Genomic DNA, 17,569 nt, shown 5'->3' with positions numbered 1-17,569 from the left:
GCTCCCGGACGCAGGTTCGAATCTTCGTCACGGCCCTTGTGGATTTGTTCATTTGATGCATCACGTTAGTATGATCTCTGTGTGTGTCGCATATGAGTGGACGCAATTACACTTTTTATGCGATACTAATTTATGGAACAATTTGTCATGTAACATAATATATATATGGGATCACTTGATTGTTTCGAGCGTAGGCTAGACACCACCTCTTGTTAATTTGACGTGTTCGTCCATACGGTCCAGACCGTCTGGTGGTCCCTCGTCCGGTCTGCTGTGTGCAACTCTTTTTGCAATATTTTCCTTCTCTGAGGCAATATCTGCGGGGAATTTTATGACTGCGTTTATATACGTTGTTGCAGTTTTAGATTTTGTGTGTGTCTGTCGTTTATAACGACAGTATAGTGTTTGTGGCGTGGGCGTGTTTGTGGCGTGGGCGTGTTTGTGGTGTGGGCGTGTTTGTTGCGTGGGTGTGTATGTTGCGTGGGCGTGTTTGTGGTGTGGGCGTGTTTGTGGCGTGGGCGTGTTTGTGGTGTGGGTGTGTTTGTTGCGTGGGCGTGTATGTTGCGTGGGCGTGTCATATTATGAGAGTATAACTCATCATGTTGGCATAGCCAAAAGATGAAACACGTACCAAAGATGAAGTTGAACTATACCTTGGTATCCCCACTATTGTCATTAAGCCACATTGATCAAAACATTCCGGTTTGATGAATTACTTTCTCAAATGTCTGTAGCCATAACAAGCTATGATTGGTGTAGATCTGACACACACGTAGTTAGCCCCTAAACGTGTACAAGACAGAGCAGGTCAGTGGTTGCCAGGATTAGGTTACCGTTACCTGTGGCAGGTGGCTACAGGTGACGGATCTCCCAATCCTGAGCACTCCAGGTGCAAACTCTGTGAGCAGGAACTGCGGCATGATCTCCCACACTACATCACCGAATGCCCAGTTATTAGACCATTCAGACCCGTTGGTATGAGGTACCTGGAACTTTGTAGTTGATCAACATCATGATGGTATCCTTATAATGCATTCCAAGCTTGCTAGTAAATTTAAATTTTGCTCTGAGGGGCGAGTTTATTGGGCAGCGCCACTCATCTTGTGAGTGGACACACCGCCATAGTGACAGTATTGGGCAGCGCCACTCATCTTGTGAGTGGACACACCGCCATAGTGACAGTATTGGGCAGCGCCACTCATCTTGTGAGTGGACACACCGCCATAGTGACAGTATTGGGCAGCGCCACTCATCTTGTGAGTGGACACACCGCCATAGTGGCAGTATTGGGCAGCGCCACTCATCTTGTGAGTGGACACACCGCCATAGTGACAGTATTGGGCAGCGCCACTCATCTTGTGAGTGGACACACCGCCATAGTGACAGTATTGGGCAGCGCCACTCATCCTGTGAGTGGACACACCGCCATAGTGACAGTATTGGGCAGCGCCACTCATCCTGTGAGTGGACACACCGCCATAGTAACAGTATTGGGCAGCGCCACTCATCCTGTGAGTGGACACACCGCCATAGTGACAGTATTGGGCAGCGCCACTCATCTTGTGAGTGGACACACCGCCATAGTGACAGTATTGGGCAGCGCCACTCATCCTGTGAGTGGACACACCGCCATAGTGACAGTATTGGGCAGCGCCACTCATCCTGTGAGTGGACACACCGCCATAGTGACAGTATTGGGCAGCGCCACTCATCCTGTGAGTGGACACACCGCCATAGTGACAGTATTGGGCAGCGCCACTCATCCTGTGAGTGGACACACCGCCATAGTGACAGTATTGGGCAGCGCCACTCATCCTGTGAGTGGACACACCGCCATAGTGACAGTATTGGGCAGCGCCACTCATCTTGTGAGTGGACACACCGCCATAGTGACAGTATTGGGCAGCGCCACTCATCTTGTGAGTGGACACACCGCCATAGCAGCATGTACAACACTCCCCAATAGGAAGAAAACCCGCTGGGTTGTTCATCCTGTCACTTGTACCCAGACACCGCTGAGACTTGCTTAACTGTCTCAAGTGAACAGCTCCTCAAACAAGAAGATTAACATCTATCAACCCTTAAAAGCTTACGTTATCTTGCGAGTGCAAAATGGGGAAATCTTTTAAGAACAATATCAATATTTGACAAATAGTGTTTTCCTAACTCAAACAATGTGATGTTTATTACTAGTTTGACTAACTATTCTCAGCTAGGTGTAATTCCGTGACCTGAGCGAGGCTAGGGGGTCACGGGTTCAATACCCCGACCTTCGACAAACTCGGGTCACGGGTTCAATACCCCTGACCTTCGACAAACTCGGGTCACGGGTTCAATACCCTAACCTTCGACAAACTCGGGTCACGGGTTGAATACCCTGACCTTCGACAAACTCGGGTCACGGGTTTAATACCCTGACCTTCGACAAACTCGGGTCACGGGTTCAATACCCCTGACCTTCGACAAACTCGGGTCACGGGTTCAATACCCCTGACCTTCGACAAACTCGGGTCACGGGTTGAATACCCTGACCTTCGACAAACTCGGGTCACGGGTTTAATACCCTGACCTTCGACAAACTCGGGTCACGGGTTCAATACCCCTGACCTTCGACAAACTCGGGTCACGGGTTCAATACCCTGACCTTCGACTAACTCGGGTCACGGGTTGAATACCCTGACCTTCGACAAACCCGGGTCACGGGTTTAATACCCTGACCATCGACAAACTCGGGTCACGGGTTGAATACCCTGACCTTCGACAAACTCGGGTCACGGGTTTAATACCCTGACCTTCGACAAACTCGGGTCACGGGTTTAATACCCTGACCTTCGACAAACTCGGGTCACGGGTTTAATACCCCTGACCTTCGACAAACTCGGGTCACGGGTTCAATACCCCTGACCTTCGACAAACTCGGGTCACGGGTTTAATACCCCTGACCTTCGACAAACTCGGGTCACGGGTTCAATACCCTGACCTTCGACAAACTCGGGTCACGGGTTTAATAAAAGGTAAACGCGGCGGTAATTGGTCATTCCCGGGGCGTGGGAGCCGACCTGCGGGGTCTCATTAGACCCTGAATAATTAATTTTTGGAGGGCGGCTATTTTTGTGGCCCAAACGTTTTTATTTGTGCTCGTGTATAACATTGTCGTGTGGCTCTGATTTGTCCTCATGTCCCGGCTGCTTGTCCTCATATCCCAGCTCCTTGGCCTCATATCCCAGCTCCTTGTCCTCATATCCCAGTTTCTTGTCCTTGTATCCCAGTTCCTTGCCCTCATATCCCAGTTCCTTGTCCTCATATCCCAGCTCTTTGTCCTCATATCCCAGTTCCTTGTCTTCATATCCCAGCTCCTGGTCCTCATATCCCAGCTCCTTGTCCTCATATCCCAGTTCCTTGTCCTCATATCCCAGCTCCTTGGCCTCATATCCCAGCTCCTTGGCCTCATATCCCAGTTCCTTGTCCTCATATCCCAGCTCCTTGTCCTCATGTCCCAGCTCCTTGTCCTCATATCCCATTTACTTGTCCTCATGTCCCAGCTCCTTGTCCTCATATCCCAGCCCCTTGTCCTCATATCCCAGCCCCTGGTCCTCATATCCCAGTTCCTTGGCCTCATATCCCAGCTCCTTGTCCTCATATCCCAGCTCCTTGTCATCATATCCAAGCTCCTTGTTCTCATATCCCAGCTCCTTGGCCTCATATCCCAGTTCCTTGTCCTTATATCCCAGCCCCTTGTCCTCATATCCCAGCCCCTTGTCCTCATATCCCAGCCCCTTGTCCTCATATCCCAGTTCCTTGGCCTCATATCACAGCTCCTTGTCCTCATATCCCAGCTCCTTGTCATCATATCCAAGCTCCTTGTTCTCATATCCCAGCTCCTTGGCCTCATATCCCAGTTCCTTGTCCTTATATCCCACCTCCTTGTCCTCATATCCCAGCTCCTTGTCCTCATATCCCAGCTCCTTGTCCTCATATCCCAGCTCCTTGTCCTCATATCTCAGTTCCTTGGCCTCACATCCCAGCTCCTTGTCCTCATATCCCAGCTCCTTGTCCTCATATCCCAGTTCCTTGGCCTCATATCCCAGTTCCTTGTCCTCATATCCCAGCTCATTGTCCTCATATCCCATCCTTGTAGTATACAACCATACTGGCTTAGCACTTTATTAATAGTTTTATCTTCGTATCTTCCTCTCTTTATCATTCCTCTCTCTCTCCATCTATATGTTTGTCTCCCACTAATCTGTATTCCCCCTTCTTCCTCTTCTCCCTCCCCTTAATGTGAGGGAGGGAGGCTTGAGGGAGTGGACGAACTGGGCCGAGGTCACAAGCGGCTCGTCCAGCTGTTTCGTACACAAAAGAGAGGAAGAACTCATGTCCATTTCCGATCACAGAATATTTGAGTGTTACTGCTGTCGAGGTGTGGTCATGTGGGAGGCCACATCCTGGTATGTGGCCGGCTTGGTGTGGTCACTAGGACGGCCACATCCTGGTATGTGGCCGGCTTGGTGTGGTCACTAGGACGGCCACATCCTGGTATGTGGCCGGCTTGGTGTGGTCACTAGGACGGCCACATCCTGGTATGTGGCTGGCTTGGTGTGGTCACTAGGACGGCCACATCCTGGTATGTGGCTGGCTTGGTGTGGTCACTAGGACGGCCACATCTTGGTATGTGGCCGGCTTGGTGTGGTCACTAGGACGGCCACATCCTGGTATGTGGCCGGCTTAGTGTGGTCACTAGGACGGCTACATCCTGGTATGTGGCTGGCTTGGTGTGGTCACTAGGACGGCCACATCCTGGTATGTGGCCGGCTTGGTGTGGTCACTAGGACGGCCACATCCTGGTATGTGGCTGGCTTGGTGTGGTCACTAGGACGGCCACATCCTGGTATGTGGCTGGCTTGAAGCGTGAGTTTCATTCTTAAGTACTTATTGAGTACCTGGTACCTCGTAAGTGAGTAGGAATAGGTCAACCAATCGTGTCTTCTAGGTCAACCAATCGTGTCTTCTAGGTCAACCAATCAGCCTATAAGACACGCCTCTCGCCAGCTGTGTGCTGATAGCGTTATCAACAATCAAAGCTTTACAAATCGTCTGCTTTACAAGACGTTTTACGCTCTAAATCATCTCAAGATCACTTCAAGATAACCTCAAGATAAGATAACCTCTATTTTTACACGTGAATATTTCCCCCTGGCGAGGCCATTCAGACCAACTTACATGACGGTCTTAAGGACTCTGGAAAATATGACCCAAGTTTTTCGTGGGCCGAGATATGACGGGCTTGAGAAAGGCGCCGCTTTAAGGGGATTTCCGTCTCTTTCATCGCGGCGGAATGATCATTTTGAACATTAGTGTTAATGTTAGGGGGGGGGGGTATTTTTATACGATGGGGGAGGTGGTTTGTGTCAAGGATTAATTTATATCTGTCTGTCTGTCTGTCTCTCTCTCTCTCTCTCTCTCTCTCTCTCTCTCTCTCTCTCTCTCTCTCTCTCTCTCTCTCTCTCTCTCTCTCTCTCTCTCTCTCTCTCTCTCTCTCTTCCGCTACTCTGAATTCATTCTCTTGTATTTAAGTTATTCTTCAACTTCTCTACAGAAACATTTTCACACCATTTCCTTCTTCCTCTCCTTAGCGACGAGTTATAGCTTGATTATATAGTTATAGATGACAGATCTCTATATAGTTATAGATGACAGATCTCTATATAGTTATAGATGACAGATCTCTATATAGTTATAGATGACAGATCTCTATATAGTTATAGATGACAGATCTCTATATAGTTATAGATGACAGATCTTTATATAGTTATAGATGACAGATCTTTATATAGGTATAGATGACAGAGCTGTCACATTTTAGGTCAGTGTGAGCTGGGTCCTGAACTTAGGTATGTGGGGCCTTTTGGGGCATAGCAAAGGAGGAGGTTGTCATCTGGCGACTCCCGTGATTGATGAAGATTAAGCCACTCAAAAGGGTGGCACGGGCATGAATAGCCCGTAAGTGGTGGCCCTTTTGGGCCATTACCAGTATCAATAGCTGATACTGGAGATCTGTGGAGGTGCGACTGCACCCTGCGTGACGGGAGATGTCTCCCATGAGGACTCCAGTGGATTGTATCACATCTACTTCTTGGGTGAGTACGGGTTACTCATGCCCGTGCCATCTCTTGAGTGAATCAATCTTCGTCAATCAATCAATCTCTACGTTCTATCCTCACAAGCTTCGTCCCTTCTATTCGCCTTATTAGGGAAAAGATATAGCATAGGATTTCAGTGCTAAATAGAAATAAACTCAATTGTAAGCCTTTTAATAAGAGGCTGGTAGGGTCATTTCTCAGGACACCTCCATTGGTTAATTGTTGTTAATAGCAGTTAAATGTTAAATTACCTCCCCTCTGAGACTTTACAGGGTAATTATCAGAGGGGCTCAAGTCCAAGAAAAGGAGAGAATTATTTGAACGTGAGTGATGACTGTGCCGTCTCGTTCCCAGTACTTGGGCTCGACGGTAGAGCGACGGTCTCGCTTCATGCAGGTCTGCGTTCAATCCCCGACCGTCCACAAGTGATTGGGCACCATTCCTGCCCCCAGTCCCATCCCAAATCCTTATGCTAATCCCTTCCCAGTGCTATATAGTCATAATGGTTTGGTGCTTTTCCCCTGATAGTTCAATTCAAATTCACCTAGTACTCACCTAGTGTACTCACCTAGTGTACTCACCTAGTGTATTCCCCTAGTACTCACCTTGTGTACTCCCCTAGTACTCACCTTGTGTACTCCCCTAGTACTCACCTTGTGTACTCCCCTAGTACTCACCTAGTGTACTCCCCTAGTACTCACCTTGTGTACTCCCCTAGTACTCACCTAGTGTACTCCCCTAGTACTCACCTTGTGTACTCCCCTAGTACTCACCTAGTGTACTCCCCTAGTACTCACCAAGTGTACTCCCCTAGTACTCACCTAGTGTACTCCCCTAGTACTCACCTTGTGTACTCCCCTAGTACTCACCAAGTGTCCTCCCCTAGTACTCACCTAGTGTACTCCCCTAGTACTCACCTTGTGTACTCCCCTAGTACTCACCTAGTGTACTCCCCTAGTACTCACCTAGTGTACTCCCCTAGTACTCACCTTGTGTACTCCCCTAGTACTCACCTAGTGTACTCCCCTAGTACTCACCAAGTGTCCTCCCCTAGTACTCACCTAGTGTACTCCCCTAGTACTCACCTTGTGTACTCCCCTAGTACTCACCTAGTGTACTCCCCTAGTACTCACCTAGTGTACTCACCTGTGCTGGTGCATTGTTGAGGCAGGGTGCATGAGGCTACATGACCGGTAATGACCCCTTGAGGTTATCTTGAGATGATTTCGGGGCTTAGCGTCCCTGGGGCCCGGTCCTCGACCAGGCCTCCTTTTTGTTACCCACAGGAACCAGCCCGTAGCAGCTGTCTAACTCCCAGGTACCAATTTACAGCTAGCTGAAAAAAGAGCATCAAGGTGAAAGAAACTCTGCCCCTTTGTTCCCTCCTCCGCCGGGGATCGAACCCGGAACCTTAGGACTACGAATACCGAGCGCTATCCACTCGGCCATCAGCCCCCCCCCCCCCGTGTGATACCAGCCCAGTCACAGTAATTATTCGATATTAATTCATTTTATTAAGGTGATGCTGTTGATAGCATATTTGGATTATTACCTATGATAGATGTTATCGTTGATAGTACTGCTATCAAGGTTGATATAAGTCGTTATATGGGGTTGATGGGGGAAGGCAGCTGAGGTTGATGGGGGAAGGCAGCTGAGGTTGATGGGGGAAGGCAGCTGAGATTGATGGGGGAGGAAGGCAGCTGAGATTGATGGGGGAGGAAGGCAGCTGAGGTTGATGGGGGAAGGCAGCTGAGGTTGATGGGGGGAAGGCAGCTGAGGTTGATGGGGGAAGGCAGCTGAGGTTGATGGGGGAAGGCAGCTGAGGTTGATGGGGGAAGGCAGCTGAGGTTGATGGGGGAAGGCAGCTGAGGTTGATGGGGGAAGGCAGCTGAGATACAGGTCTGAGGCTGCCACATTACATGGAGTTGACGGCGGCTTGGCTGCCGCCCCCTCCCCTCCCCCACCCCCCTTCACTTAGGCCTTTATTAAGAGGCGTGGGAGAGTGAGGGGGCTCCTCTTCCCCCTCTCACTTCCCCTCATCCCTCCTCTCCTCTTCCATCTCCGCTCCGTTCCTCATTTTGCCTTCTTCCTCTCTCTATTTTTCTTCCTCTCTCTATTTTGTACTCGTTTCCTGCTCTTTTCTTATATTCTTGTCATCATTCTTCTTGTCTCTTCCTTCTGTCTCTTCTCACTTTCCTCTCTCACCTTCCAATCTCACCCTCCCCTCTCACCCCTCTCTCACTTCCCATTCCGATATTAGAAGATGAATGACGTCACCATGGTCATATAAGCAGGGAGGAGGGCTAGGGAGGGGAGGGGATAGGGAGGGATGGGGAGGTGGAGAAGTTAGGGCTTAAGAGGATAGGTGTAGATAAGAGATATCAAATAAGAAATTTGAGAGATAGGACAAGAAAAAGTGAGGTGGAGAGAGAGAGAGAGAGAGAGCACGAGGATAGGTTTGGGATAGTAGGGATGAGACAGAGGCATCTCCAACACCAGCTGTCTCCTCCGTCTCCTCCTCCTCCGTCTCCTCTTCCTCCTCTTCCTCCTCCTCCTCCTCCTCCTCCTCCTCCTCATCTCCTCCTCCTCCTCCTCCTCCTCCTCCTCCTCCTCCTCCTCCTCCTCATCTCCTCCTCCTCCTCCTCCTCCTCCTCCTCCTCCTCCTCCTCCTCCTCCTCATCTCCTCCTCCTCCTCCTCCTCCTCCTCCTCCTCCTTCTTCATTTGCATGGATGAATATTAATGTAGGATGAATAATAAATAGTGGGTAATGAATGCGGTCTTTGGCGGGCCACTCATCCTTGTCTTGTACCTGACTCAGTCTTGTACCTGACTCAGTCTTGTACCTGACTCAGTCTTGTACCTGACTCAGTCTTGTACCTGACTCAGTCTTGTACCTGACTCAGTCTTGTACCTGACTCAGTCTTGTACCTGGCTCAGTCTTGTACCTGACTCAGTCTTGTACCTGACTCAGTCTTGTACCTGCCTCAGTCTTGTACCCGGCTCAGTCTTGTACCTGGCTCAGTCTTGTACCTGGCTCAGTCTTGTACCTGGCTCAGTCTTGTACCTGCCTCAGTCTTGTACCTGACTCAGTCTTGTACCTGACTCAGTCTTGTACCTGACTCAGTCTTGTACCTGACTCAGTCTTGTACCTGACTCAGTCTTGTACCTGACTCAGTCTTGTACCTGACTCAGTCTTGTACCTGGCTCAGTCTTGTACCTGGCTCAGTCTTGTACCCGGTTCAGTCTTGTACCTGCCTCAGTCTTGTACCTGCCTCAGTCTTGTACCCGGTTCAGTCTTGTACCTGACTCAGTCTTGTACCTGCCTCAGTCTTGTACCTGCCTCAGTCTTGTACCTGCCTCAGTCTTGTACCTGCCTCAGTCTTGTACCTGCCTCAGTCTTGTACCTGCCTCAGTCTTGTACCTGCCTCAGTCTTGTACCTGCCTCAGTCTTGTACCTGACTCAGTCTTGTACCTGCCTCAGTCTTGTACCTGGCTCAGTCTTGTACCTGGCTCAGTCTTGTACCTGCCTCAGTCTTGTACCTGACTCAGTCTTGTACCTGCCTCAGTCTTGTACCTGCCTCAGTCTTGTACCTGGCTCAGTCTTGTACCTGACTCAGTCTTGTACCTGCCTCAGTCTTGTACCTGACTCAGTCTTGTACCTGCCTCAGTCTTGTACCTGACTCAGTCTTGTACCTGCCTCAGTCTTGTACCTGCCTCAGTCTTGTACCTGGCTCAGTCTTGTACCTGACTCAGTCTTGTACCTGCCTCAGTCTTGTACCTGGCTCAGTCTTGTACCTGGCTCAGTCTTGTACCTGGCTCAGTCTTGTACCTGGCTCAGTCTTGTACCTGGCTCAGTCTTGTACCTGCCTCAGTCTTGTAGCTGACTCAGTCTTGTACCTGGCTCAGTCTTGTACCTGGCTCAGTCTTGTACCTGGCTCAGTCTTGTACCTGGCTCAGTCTTGTACCTGGCTCAGTCTTGTACCTGGCTCAGTCTTGTACCTGGCTCAGTCTTGTACCCGGCTCAGTCTTGTACCTGCCTCAGTCGTGTACCTGACTCAGTCTTGTACCTGGCTCAGTCTTGTACCCGGTTCAGTCTTGTACCCGGCTCAGTCTTGTACCCGGCTCAGTCTTGTACCTGCCTCAGTCTTGTACCTGACTCAGTCTTGTACCCGGTTCAGTCTTGTACCCGGCTCAGTCTTGTACCTGCCTCAGTCTTGTACCTGACTCAGTCTTGTACCTGGCTCAGTCTTGTACCCGGTTCAGTCTTGTACCTGCCTCAGTCTTGTACCTGACTCAGTCTTGTACCTGCCTCAGTCTTGTACCTGCCTCAGTCTTGTACCTGACTCAGTCTTGTACCTGGCTCAGTCTTGTACCCGGTTCAGTCTTGTACCCGGCTCAGTCTTGTACCTGCCTCAGTCTTGTACCTGACTCAGTCTTGTACCCGGTTCAGTCTTGTACCCGGCTCAGTCTTGTACCTGCCTCAGTCTTGTACCTGACTCAGTCTTGTACCTGGCTCAGTCTTGTACCCGGTTCAGTCTTGTACCTGACTCAGTCTTGTACCTGGCTCAGTCTTGTACCCGGCTCAGTCTTGTACCTGCCTCAGTCTTGTACCTGACTCAGTCTTGTACCTGGCTCAGTCTTGTACCCGGTTCAGTCTTGTATCCGGCTCAGTCTTGTACCTGCCTCAGTGTTGTACCTGACTCAGTCTTGTACCTAGCTCAGTCTTGTACCCGGTTCAGTCTTGTACCCGGCTCAGTCTTGTACCTGCCTCAGTCTTGTACCTGACTCAGTCTTGTACCTGACTCAGTCTTGTACCTGCCTCAGTCTTGTACCTGGCTCAGTCTTGTACCTGACTCAGTCTTGTACCTGCCTCAGTCTTGTACCTGCCTCAGTCTTGTACCTTACTCAGTCTTGTACCTGCCTCAGTCTTGTACCTGGCTCAGTCTTGTACCTGACTCAGTCTTGTACCTGACTCAGTCTTGTACCTGCCTCAGTCTTGTACCTGGCTCAGTCTTGTACCTGACTCAGTCTTGTACCTGGCTCAGTCTTGTACCCGGCTCAGTCTTGTACCCGGCTCAGTCTTGTACCTGACTCAGGTGGAGGCCTGGTCGAGGACCGGGCCGCGGGGACACTAAGCCCCGAAATTATCTCAAGATTATCTCAAGATGTTGAGTAGCTCCCCCTGTGGTGCGGGCAGAAACATGGAGCAAAAAATAAATGAAGGTTTGGGAAAGGAATTTCGTCTAGGACGCGGACGATGGAATCTTCAGAAGAAAATTAGCAACAAAAATAATGCTTTTGCCTCCAACGGCAAGAAACAACGGAAGGCTTATCTTCTTATCTTGAGGTTATCTTGAGATGATTTCGGGGCTTAGTGTCCCCGCGGCCCGGTCCTCGACCTGGCCTTCACCCCCAGGAAGCAGCCCGTGACAGCCCGTCCTTACGCGGACGGGTCGGCCCCCCTGGTCCTTACGCGGACAGGTCGGCCCCCCTGGTCCTTACCCGGACAGCTCGGCCCCTTGGTCCTTACCCGGACGAGTCGGCACCCTGGTCCTTACCCGGACGGGTCGGCTCCCTGGTCCTTACCCGGACAGCTCGGCCCCCTGGTCCTTACCCGGACGAGTCGGCCCCCTGGTCCTTACCCGGACGGGTCGGCCCCCCTGGTCCTTACCCGGACGGGTCGGCTCCCTGGTCCTTACCCGGACGGCTCGGCCCCCCTGGTCCTTACGCGGACAGGTCGGCCCCCCTGGTCCTTACCCGGACGGGTCGGCCCCCCTGGTCCTTACCCGGACGGGTCGGCCCCCCTGGTCCTTACCCGGACAGCTCGGCCCCCTGGTCCTTACCCGGACGGGTCGGCTCCCTGGTCCTTACCCGGACGGCTCGGCCCCCCTGGTCCTTACCCGGACGGGTCGGCCCCCCTGGTCCTTACCCGGACGAGTCGGCCCCCTGGTCCTTACCCGGACGGATCGGCCCCTGGTCCTAACCCGGACGAGTCGGACCCCTGGTCCTTACCCGGACGGCTCGCCCCCCTGGTCCTTACCGGGACAGCACCGTCTACCCTCACCAATGATACCCGGTGTACCACTGGTGAAGTTACTCAGTGGTACACCGGGTGAAAAAGTGAAAAATATTCGGATTAATACTCTGTATAAGAGACAAAGTGAATTATAAATGTATATCATGAGAAATGGCAGAATATGAGGTTGTGAATGGAGATACGAGGATGTTTGACACATCCTCGTATCTAAATAGTGAATTTAGATTTAGAATATTAAAAATCAGATAGTGAAGAAGGGGTTAAGAGGGAGCTATGGCAGAAGGGACTTAATATAAGTCTTAATCATGTATGACAGGAAACAGAAGTGTTGGGCGTCATTACAGTCGACAACCCACGGCTGGGAAGGCGGGGTTCACGAGCTAACGATCAACCACACAGGGGGGGTTGTTAGGGGGAAGCAATTAGGTGAGTAAAGTCTACATAGTGTGGGAAGGATGTGACATTGGTCAGCCATGCGGGCGGATGACATAATGACAGTACTATTGCTCTCTCTCTCTCTCTCTCTCTCTCTCTCTCTCTCTCTCTCTCTCTCTCTCTCTCTCTCTCTCTCTCTGTCTCTGTCTCTGTCTCTGTCTCTGTCTCTCTCTCTCTCTCTCTCTCTCTCTCTCTCTCTCTCTCTCTCTCTCTCTCTCTCTCTCTCTCTCTCTCTCTCTCTCTCTCTCTCTCTCTCTCTCTCTCTCTCTCTCTCTCTCTCTCTCTCTCTCTCTCTCTCTCTCTCTCTCTCTCTCTCTCTCTCTCTCTCTCTCTCTCTCTCTCTCTCTCTCTCACCCACATCGAGCTCGTGGCTGATGTATTGGTTTGGCGAGGCGGCGCTCCGTCCCCTTTAAGTTGCTTAACCCCCAAGCCCGACAAAGGCAGGACTTGTGTGTATTCGCGGGGTATGTTCCTGCGCGTCGGTCTGCTGCTGGCCCGGCTGCTGGAGGTCCAGTCTGCTTGCTGGCCCGGCTGCTGGAGGTCTAGTCTGCTTGCTGGCCCGGCTGCTGGAGGTCCAGTCTGCTTGCTGGCCCGGCTGCAGGTGGTCTAGTCTGCTTGCTGGCCCGGCTGCTGGAGGTCTAGTCTGCTTGCTGGCCCGGCTGCAGGTGGTCTAGTCTGCTTGCTGGCCCGGCTGCAGGAGGTCTAGTCTGCTTGCTGGCCCGGCTGCAGGTGGTCTAGTCTGCTTGCTGGCCCGGCTGCAGGTGGTCTAGTCTGCTTGCTGGCCCGGCTGCTGGAGGTCTAGTCTGCTTGCTGGCCCGGCTGCTGGAGGTCCAGTCTGCTTGCTGGCCCGGCTGCTGGAGGTCCTGTCTGCTTGCTGGCCCGGCTGCTGGAGGTCCAGTCTGCTTGCTGGCCCGGCTGCTGGAGGTCCAGTCTGCTTGCTGGCCCGGCTGCTGGAGGTCTAGTCTGCTTGCTGGGCCCGGCTGCTGGAGGTGCAGTCTGCTTGCTGGCCCGGCTGCTGGAGGTCCAGTCTGCTTGCTGGCCCGGCTGCAGGTGGTCTAGTCTGCTTGGTGGCCCGGCTGCTGGAGGTCCAGTCTGCTTGCTGGCCCGGCTGCTGGAGGCCCAGTCTGCTTGCTGACCCCGGCTGCTAGAGGTCCAGTCTGCTTGCTGGCCCGGCTGCTGGAGGTCCTGTCTGCTTGCTGGCCCAGCTGCTGGAGGTCCAGTCTGCTTGCTGGCCCGACTGCGGGAGGTCCAGTCTGCTTGCTGGCCCAGCTGCTGGAGGTCCACTCTGTTGTCTGTCAAGGCAGCAGGGACCACTGCCTAATGGCGGATCCGGGATACAAGAGAATCTGTCTGTTGAACAACCAGAGTTACAAGGAAGTCCTAGTTAGTTTGACTGGGTTCCAAGGGATCCTGTCTGCTTGCTGAATGAATGGTTCCCTGTCTACTGCCTGGGTCTTTTACTTGTTGGTCCTGTCTGCCGGCTGGCCTAAGTTACAAGGGGTCCTGTCCTCGGGGATGATCTGGACAGGTGAAGTACCCCCTCGTCTGTTGGCGGGTTCTACAATGGCTCTTGTGTTCTAGTCTATCTTCCCTTCTCAGTATTGTGAAGCGGAATGCTATGGCATAGGTGGTCAGGCAATATTCCTTCACCACGTCCTCATATCCCAGCTCCTTGTTCTCGTATACCAGCTTCTTGTCCTCATATCCCAGTTCCTTGTTCTCATATCCCAGTTCCTTGTCCTCATATCCCAGCTCCTTGTCTTCATATCCCAGCTCCTTGTTCTCATATCAAAGTTCCTTGTCCTCATATCCCAGCTCCTTGTTCTCATATCCCAGCTCCTTGTTCTCGTATCCCAGCTTCTTGTCCTCATATCCCAGCTCCTTGTTCTCATATCCTAGTTCCTTGTCCTCATATCCCAGCTCCTTGTTTTCATATCCCAGCTCCTTGTTCTCATATCAAAGTTCCTTGTCCTCATATCCCAGCTCCTTGCCCTTATATCCCAGCTTCTTGTTCTCATATCCCAGCTCCTTGTTCTCATATCCCAGCTCCTTTGTTCTCATATTCCAGCTTCTTGTTCTCATATCCCAGATCCTTGTTCTCTCATGTCCCAAGTGCTATACAGTCATGCTGTCTTCCTACCTGTTGCTAGTTCCGGGGATCACCGTCCCTGCGGCCCGGTCTCTGGCTAGGCCTCCTGATTGGTGGTCTGGTCAGCCTCACCTGTCATAGTGAAATACTGTTTTGTTAGTTTTTTTAGTTCCCTCTGATTATGTAGTCCAGGGTGAGTATCGTATAAACATTAGAGTTTGATATTTTACGAAGTGGAAAGATGTTTACAAATTAATATTTCGTCAGTATGAAAAGGAAACGTTACTTGTGTGTGTGTAGCGACCAGCGCAGTGTGTGAGACCGTCCGGCGCAGTGTGTGGCTACCGTCTAGCGCAGTGTGTGACGACCGTCTAGCGCAGTGTGTGGCGACCGTCTAGCGCAGTGTGTGGCGACCGTCTATCGCAGTGTGTGACGACCGTCTAGCGCAGTGTGTGACGACCGTCTAGCGCAGTGTGTGGCGACCGTCTAGCGCAGTGTGTGGCGACCGTCTAGCGCAGTGTGTGGCGACCGTCCGGCGCAGTGTGTGGCGACGGTCCGGCGCAGTGTGTGACGACCGACCGGCGCAGTGTGTGGCGACCGTGCAGTGTGTGGCGACCGTCCGGCGCAGTGTGTGGCGACCGTCCGGCGCAGTGTGTGGCGACCGTCCGGCACAGTGTGTGCCGTCCGTTGTGGCAAGTCCAGTGGGCCGTCCACAGTAGATTTGAAGTATTATTGTCTTATTTGTTGATTCACTTGCGTAATATGGAATACATTCCGCTGTATTAATAAATCCTCCGATGTATTAATAGATCCTACTGAAGTCAAATCTTCAGTAACTAGTGTATCTGATTCCACTATGCCCGTGGATGGCTATCTGGTGCAAATCTTGAATGGAAGTATAAATATATAATACATTAGAAGATTTGGACATGTTGTTTTGCAATTCAAAGCTTACGGGACAGGAAGTTGATGATGCAAATGCCGTCAGTCTTGATAAAGGACGGCAGTAAGACGGCAGTAAGACGGCTGTAAGACGGCTCTAAATAACTGAATGTTAGAACAGATGTTAGTTCAGGTTTTCTAAGAGCGGACGGACGCACGCACACACACACACACACACACACACACACACACACACACACACACACACACACACACACACATATACACATACACATACACACACACACACACACACACACACATACACACACACACACACACACACACACACACACACACACACACACACACACACATTCACCCCTTGCTCAACTGATACACGTTGATTGACAGGTGAGAGGCGGGACCTAAGAGCCAGAGCTCAACCCCCGCAAGCACAACTAGGCGAGTACAACTAGGTGAGTACGTGTGGGCCAGCCAGAGGCTCGAGTCCCGCGCACAAATTTGTACGGCAAAAAAAAAATGAAAAAAAAGCCATTGCCTTTCTGCAGTCTTTCCTTTTTTTAACTTTTTTTCTTCCACTCTCCCCTCACATAGCCATGACCTTCACGTGCAAATTGTGGTCGTGAGCTGGGAGCTGGGCCTGCTGGGAAGCTGGGCCTGCTGGGAAGCCTGGCCTGCTGGGAGCTGGGCCTGCTGGGAGCTGGGCCTGCTGGGAGCTGGGCCTGCTGGGAAGCTGGGCCTGCTGGGAAGCTGGGCCTGCTGGGAAGCTGGGCCTGCTGGGAGCTGGGCCTGCTGGGAGCTGGACCTGCTGGGAGCTGGGCCTATTGGAAGCTTGCCCTGCTGGGAGCTGGGCCTGCTGGGAGCTAGGCATTGCTGGGGTCCATTGTTGGTGAGTGTGTGTGGAGGCCCCAGATCCGTCACATCAAAGGAACCCGGTCAAGTGGGAAGGGGGAAGCTGCTGTTTCGAACACGCATTTGTTGGTATATGGGAGAGAGGGAGGAGCGTGGGATGGAGGAGCGAGGGAGGAAGGGAAGGAGGCTGGGATGGAGGAACGTGGAAAAGGAATGAGGAAACCATTAGAGGGATAAACAGATAAACATATGATCGAATTGGATTTAAAACCTCTTTTTTTTCATTGATTTATTTTAGCACATGACTAAAGATTCTAAAAAGTGGCCAAAGTGAAGATTTGGCTGTTTTGTAACCTGTTGAAAGGCCTAAAAAAAAATGCAAAAAAAGTGTTTTTTTTTATTCAGAGAAGAGCGCAGTAGTAGTCGAATCCCGTTTATTGCAACATGTTGAAATTCAAACTTTTAAAACTAACAAAAAAATATATATAGAAAACGGCACCTGCACGAAATATGTGAATATTTGTTTGTGATACTCTCGGCGGCTGACTATGAAAAACAAACAAAAAAGTGAACGTTTGCGAGCAGATTTATATTTCTTTGTTTGCGTGCATGTGTGTGTGTGTGTGTGTGTGTGTGTGTGTGTGTGTGTGTGTGTGTGTATGGGTGTGTGTGTGTGTGTGTGTGTGTGTGTGTGTGTGTGTGTGTGTGTGTGTACTCATCTAATTATGTCTGCAGGATCGAACAGTGACTCTTGGATCCCGCCTTTCGAGCATCAGTTGTTTACAGCAATAACTATGTGTGTGTGTATGTGTGTGTGTGTGTGTGTGTGTGTGTGTGTGTGTGTGTGTGTGTGTGTGTGTGTGTGTGTGTGTGTGTTCTCTGTGCATCCCTTTTTTTTGCATAGCCTTGGATCCCCTAACCATTCATGAACTTCCTAATATGACTTTGGAGCAGTTTGGGCTGATCCTTGGCTTTGGGTGCTATGTCATTCTCGTATTCCTTCTCTCTCACTCTCATAATTAAAGTGTACTCTATTGTAATTTTTTATATACCTTGTAATTCCCTTCTGTTCTCTCTTACTTTCATTCTTGTAGACCTGGTACCTA

At 51.1% G+C, this 17,569-nt stretch overlaps 2 protein-coding genes across 2 annotated transcripts in view; one reads left to right on the top strand and one right to left on the bottom strand.

The window, feature by feature from the left end:
- The window catches only part of LOC123746147 (protein draper), a 691,165-nt gene that overhangs the window by 332,531 nt on the left and 341,065 nt on the right, over positions 1-17,569 (top strand). The window lies entirely within an intron of this gene.
- LOC138357486 (uncharacterized) overlaps positions 13,415-17,569 on the bottom strand; it is a gene marked incomplete at its 5' end in the record, with an annotated part of 120,603 nt that continues 116,448 nt past the window's right edge. Inside the window, one exon of the mRNA XM_069314344.1 lies at positions 13,415-13,933. Coding sequence (XP_069170445.1) covers positions 13,415-13,933 — 519 coding nt within the window. The remainder of the gene's footprint in view (positions 13,934-17,569) is intronic.

Source organism: Procambarus clarkii, chromosome 78 (genome assembly GCF_040958095.1).
Source record: "Procambarus clarkii isolate CNS0578487 chromosome 78, FALCON_Pclarkii_2.0, whole genome shotgun sequence".
Taxonomy (NCBI): Eukaryota; Metazoa; Arthropoda; class Malacostraca; order Decapoda; family Cambaridae; genus Procambarus; species Procambarus clarkii.
Note: the sequence above shows the minus strand (reverse complement) of the source record. Positions and strands in the feature narration are given on the sequence as shown.